Source organism: Austrofundulus limnaeus, unplaced genomic scaffold (genome assembly GCF_001266775.1).
Source record: "Austrofundulus limnaeus strain Quisiro unplaced genomic scaffold, Austrofundulus_limnaeus-1.0 Scaffold5, whole genome shotgun sequence".
NCBI lineage: Eukaryota > Metazoa > Chordata > Actinopteri > Cyprinodontiformes > Rivulidae > Austrofundulus > Austrofundulus limnaeus.
The window spans coordinates 4,369,534-4,374,609 of NW_013952407.1; the positions used below are offsets into that span (position 1 = coordinate 4,369,534).

At 40.7% G+C, this 5,076-nt stretch overlaps 2 protein-coding genes across 2 annotated transcripts in view; both read left to right on the plus strand.

Annotated features, from left to right (window-relative positions):
* The first annotated feature begins 303 nt into the window (after window positions 1-303).
* nrn1lb (neuritin 1-like b) lies at window positions 304-4,030 on the plus strand. Its single transcript, XM_014025798.1, has 3 exons — window positions 304-358; window positions 1,628-1,775; window positions 3,736-4,030. The coding sequence occupies exons 1-3, from the start codon at window positions 304-306 to the stop codon at window positions 4,028-4,030; spliced, it is 498 nt and encodes a 165-aa protein (XP_013881252.1).
* Window positions 1,689-5,076, plus strand: part of slc38a8b (solute carrier family 38 member 8b) — a 15,002-nt gene continuing 11,614 nt past the window's right edge. The window contains exon 1 of the mRNA XM_014028033.1: window positions 1,689-1,775. The gene's annotated coding sequence lies outside the window, so the exon portion shown is untranslated. The remainder of the gene's footprint in view (window positions 1,776-5,076) is intronic.

Genomic DNA, 5,076 nt, shown 5'->3' on the forward strand with positions numbered 1-5,076 from the left:
ACACACACACACACACACACACACACACACACACACACACACACACACACACACAGCATCCTCTGTGATGCAATGGTCCCTTTAACTGTTAATCCAGCTGGCTTGTGCCTCTGAGCATTGTCGTACTTTTATTTATTTATTTATTTTTGCAATCTGATGAATTCCCATCGGATGGCAGGAAACATCACATTTTAAAGCAAATACTTTCCTCCCCGCCTGCTTTGGATTCTCCAGACAGTGGGAGCTTCACTGTCGTGTTCCAGAGGTGGATCCGAGCTCCACGGGGCTCTGCTAAACCCGACGATGAGGTCTCATCCAGGAGCTGCGACGGTGCTGCTGCCCATCGCCCTCTGCCTCAGTAAGAACCACCCTGGGCTCTCTGGGTGTTTCAGTTTGTTGTGGGGGTCTGTTTCTGGATTTTATCAAAAACATTTTAAAGTTTTCAACACTGTTTAAGGTGTTTAAATGGGTTAATGAAAAGAAAGTAATCTGAACGAGTTGTGAAGATTCAAAAACTCAGATCTGACCTGAACAAAGGGAGAAAAGTTTTTTAATCTTGAGAAAGTACAGATTTTTGTCCTATGGCTTCTTTTTGCTCTCCGCTACTGTGTGTGTGTGTGTGTACATGTTTTTACTCGATGGGGACAATTTTTACACCCACTCTTCCTTGTGGGAACAAAAGCCTGATCCCCATTGGGGGAAATACCGTTGGTGGGTCAGTGGTTAAGGTTAGGACTTAAGTGTGAATTGAGTTTAGGTTTAGAATAAGGGGTCAGGGTTAGGCTATAGAAATGACCGGTAAATGAATGGAAGTCAATGCAAAGTCCCCATTAGGATAGAAGAACAACTGTGTGTGTTTGTGTGAACGAGCACACGTTAAAAACATCTGTTATTTAAAATTGACTTATTTTCGGTGAAGAAATAATAAAACTGATGTGGTTTTGAAAAACAGCAAACTTAAAGGAACAGTTCCGATATCTTGAAGGGAGGTTCTGTGGAAAGGTCGTGAACAATTTAATGTCTTAAATAACAAGTAGAGAACTAAATTAAGACAAACTGATGAGCTAATGGCTAGTCAGAAATTGTATCGTCTGAAATTACAACCAATCTCAAAAGCTTTTATTTTGATTCGTTTAAATGCTGTTTTGAACATCGTCATCAATTTTAAATCATGTGGTTCTGCTGTTATTTGCAAGCAGTAGCAGCTAGCTGTAGCACTTCAGGTGCAGCCTGACACATATCCGAGGAATTTCATAACATTTCCACTGGATTAACTGTGAAAACAATATAAAGGTCTCATGTAAATTAAGCTCTGTTTCTCCAAACTCAAAGAGTTATCTATAACAGGTAAGATGCTAACAGTTCATAAGCACGTGTTTTATGATCTGATCTGCATTAAAAGAATAAAGAATAATCTATGAGCTCATCATAGAGCTCAGACAGCCTGTAGATGATTTGTCCTTGACAGAATTTGGCTCTGTGCGTGTTTAATCTCCCCAGATAAATGGAATTACAACATTTTTTTGTATTTTTGTTTGATCCATCTTTGCACCAGCTGCACCGTGTCTTTTATCAACATGAATAAAAATGATCTTGATATAAAGTTTAAATCTGTTTTTGTCTGCAGGCTTGGCTCACGTGTGTTGTGGGGCAGCCATTCCTGTTGCGTGTGGCTCCATCTACAAGAGCTTCGCTCAGTGTTTGCTCGCTCTCGGGGACAGTTTGGTGGAAACACAGAAAGACCAGGAMACGCAGGACATCGATTCAATCTGCAGGTGTGTGTTTGCTGTGTCCCAGTAGGAACTGTTCACTTAGACTTTCTCCAGTTTGACACATTTCATGCTTGAAGCAGCACAACTGGTGTGAAAGACAGAAATAAACTTTTACAGTTTGTGAGCTGTGGATTTATTGATATTATTATTATTKTCTTTATTTTCTGATGCTTCAGGCAGCTTCTTTTAGAGAAAACAACCTTTATTTTACATGTGATGCAATGAATGTCTTCTATGTGACCTTCCCTAAACAGCTAATAGCAGAACTAATTTTTTGTTTAATAGATTAGCTTTTTCACTATTTGCAGACCAATTAGCTTATGCTAAATTAGGTTTACCAACATTAAGTCCACTTATCGCTAACTACCAAACTAACATTAACAGGTTTTTGTCTGTCCCAACAGTCTTCTGCTTCAAGAACTGAGTGAAAAACCTCTTAACAGTTAGCTWGTAGCAGCTATGCTAAATTTCATTAGTTTAGCTGTTTAGTGTTAGCTTCTGCTAATTTTTAATTGTTAGGCTGCTTATTGTTAGCTTCCACTAATGTTTTTTTTTTTTTTTACATATTTAGCTTTAGCATTAGTGAAGTTATATTTTTAGTTAGCAGATTTTAAGTCAGAAAGCTAACCTTTTGGTTAGCTGTGCTCACCACTGCCTGCAGTCATAACAAAGCCTTGTGACCACCAGTGACCTCAGGTAGTTTCACTTTGATTTTTAGCTTCTGTTGTCACTTACAAGCTACTTTGGAAAAAATGGCAATATAGAAGGTAAGAAACTCTGAACTGAATTAGGCTGAATTTGGTTTTTGGTGCACCAAATTTATAGAGGACCACTGCTTCCTTAAAGTAGCATCTCATTGGTGGGACACCTGGCAACACTGAACGTAAATATAATCTTTATTTAATATCTAAGAAAGCAGGACAACAGAACAGTCTTCTAATTTGCTAACACCTCAATAACTACAAAACTTTGCATCATTTTGACTCAAAACCAATCGTTTCTAAAAAGAATGTCATCATAGATCTTTTGCTTTGGACCACAATAAATGAATTTTAGATTTGCTAACAATCCTTATGAAGTCTTTTAAGCCTCCAGCGCTGCCTTTGAGTCAAACAACTGATGGTACGTTCACACCAAACACGCTTTGAGCTGCAGGAGYGGACAGTTTACATGCAAAGTCTATGGTGGACGCGYCTCTAGCTGTCTAACGGCGCGTCATGTCCCTTTAGCGCGGTGCGCAAGGAAGCGGAAGGTAGTGGTAGAGYATTTTCCGTGCATGCGGTGCATCCAAAGCAGCCGACGCTGGAGTTCAAAAATCKKAACTTTTGCTGCTCGTCGCGCCGCAGCAGCCAATCAGAGAGACTAATTTTTCCACGTGACGGTTTCCTGAATGTTGCCCACAAACAGATGGACAGCAGCTCTTTAGCTGAAATCGACCGTCTGCAGTTGGTGTTCTGGCTGGAGATATCAGCACCGATGTGGGTCAGCAGCTCGTTAAAMTGACCGCAGTCATAAACTGGGCTCGGGACAAAATATAGTCTGTCAGCACGTCGCCTCTAAATCATCTGGTGAATTAATTATCTGTTGTGCGCAATGTTCGCTTGCTCTTTAGTAAATAAAGCAAAAAGCCATTTTCTTTATTTTGTCTTGAATTTATCCACCTAAGACAGACCGGAAAAAAAAAAAACAAGACGCTCATCCCTCTTCAGATGCGCCTCTAGTCTGTGTCCCGGTCTGAAAGTAGCACGTCCAACTTGAGGCGTTGGGTGCTTTTTTGCTGCTCAAAACACATTCGGTGTGAACTTACCATGACTGAGGCCTCCTGGGTCATCTGCAGTAGATCAAATCTGATTGTTACACATTAAAGAAAAGTCAGATATCAGTGATTTTGTTGCTCTACAGCAACTTCTGCTCTCATTCCCTTCTTGCACCAACATCCTCTCTGGTTCTGGTTCAATTRAAGGTCCTGGAACGCGTTTCACGTCTGCGCCAACTCCGCCCTGGCCGGCTGTCCCGGCGAAGCAGCGGCTATCTGGGAGTCTCTGAGGCAGGAGTCCAGGAAGACACAGTTCTCTGGAAACCTGTACGACATGTGCGCCAGCCGCACCACCCTCCCCTCCATCACCTCTCCCGCCCCTCAGAGCTCCCCCTCCTCCGACCAAACCAACCAGGAGACCCTGAAGGGTCAAACGCAGAGGATCGGTCCAGCCGCCGTCACCCTGCTGTTCCCTGCGCTGCTGGTCCTCCTGAGGAGTTAGTTTGAACCCAAAGAGACGCTCGTCCAGCTGAGAGACTTTAACGCCTTGCTGTCTAGAAATGTGTGTGTGTGAGAGCGTGGTATGGGTGTGTACAGATGTTTTGTATTCTTACACACAAGATCTCAACCTAAAGGAGGTTTTCTGGGTTACCTGAAGCAATAAACCCCTCATCGGCACGATGGACTGGACTTCTTGCYTCATGTTTTCCTTTAAAACCTGTCAGAAAAAAGGCCAGTCACTTAAAAGTTCACAGGCTGCAAGAATGACTAAGAAAACTGCTGAGTCAAAAAATAAGGCAAATGTATCGTTTGATTTAGGACAGTACAATTTTTCAATCTAATCTTCCCATCAGGTCATTATGGAGCGCCACGTGTAAAGTTAAATGGTAAAAATGTCACTAACACATCTTCAGTGTTTAGCTCACATTCTGAWTGTAAAATTCTAGTTAYAAAATTTCCACTAACATTTTATTGGTATTTAGCTCAGTGTTTTTGCTGATTTTGACTAGATGTTAAAAGTTATGTTAAATTCTAAATCTAAATGTAAAAGTTAAATGTAAATGTTGTAGCTAAATGTTGAAGTTTACATTCAAGTATTTCAAAATGAAACAGCCTTTGCCGTTGGCACGCAGCTCTTGTTATGACGTAATCATCCTGCAACAAAACGCAAAGGCTAATGCTGCTAACGCTTCCCTACATGACATCAAACTTGCAGTCATGGTGTCGGAGCTGAACTTCAAACTGCCAGACCATAGGAACCATCAACTGTTTTCACTGAGCACATTTTGAATTTAAATTTAAAGCACCATCTTCAGCAGCATTAGCAGTGTTAGCGTTTGTCTCAGAATGATGACATCACAACAAAAGCTGAGCACCAACAGCAAAGGCAGCATTCCATTCCCAAATGCTTAAATGTGAACTTTATTATTTATATGCAACATTTATAAATAGGATTTATTACTTACATGAAACTTTTTACATTTAAATTGAACATTTAGCAAAAGATAAGAACAGTGAGTTAAATAATAAAATTTTAATGAAATATTT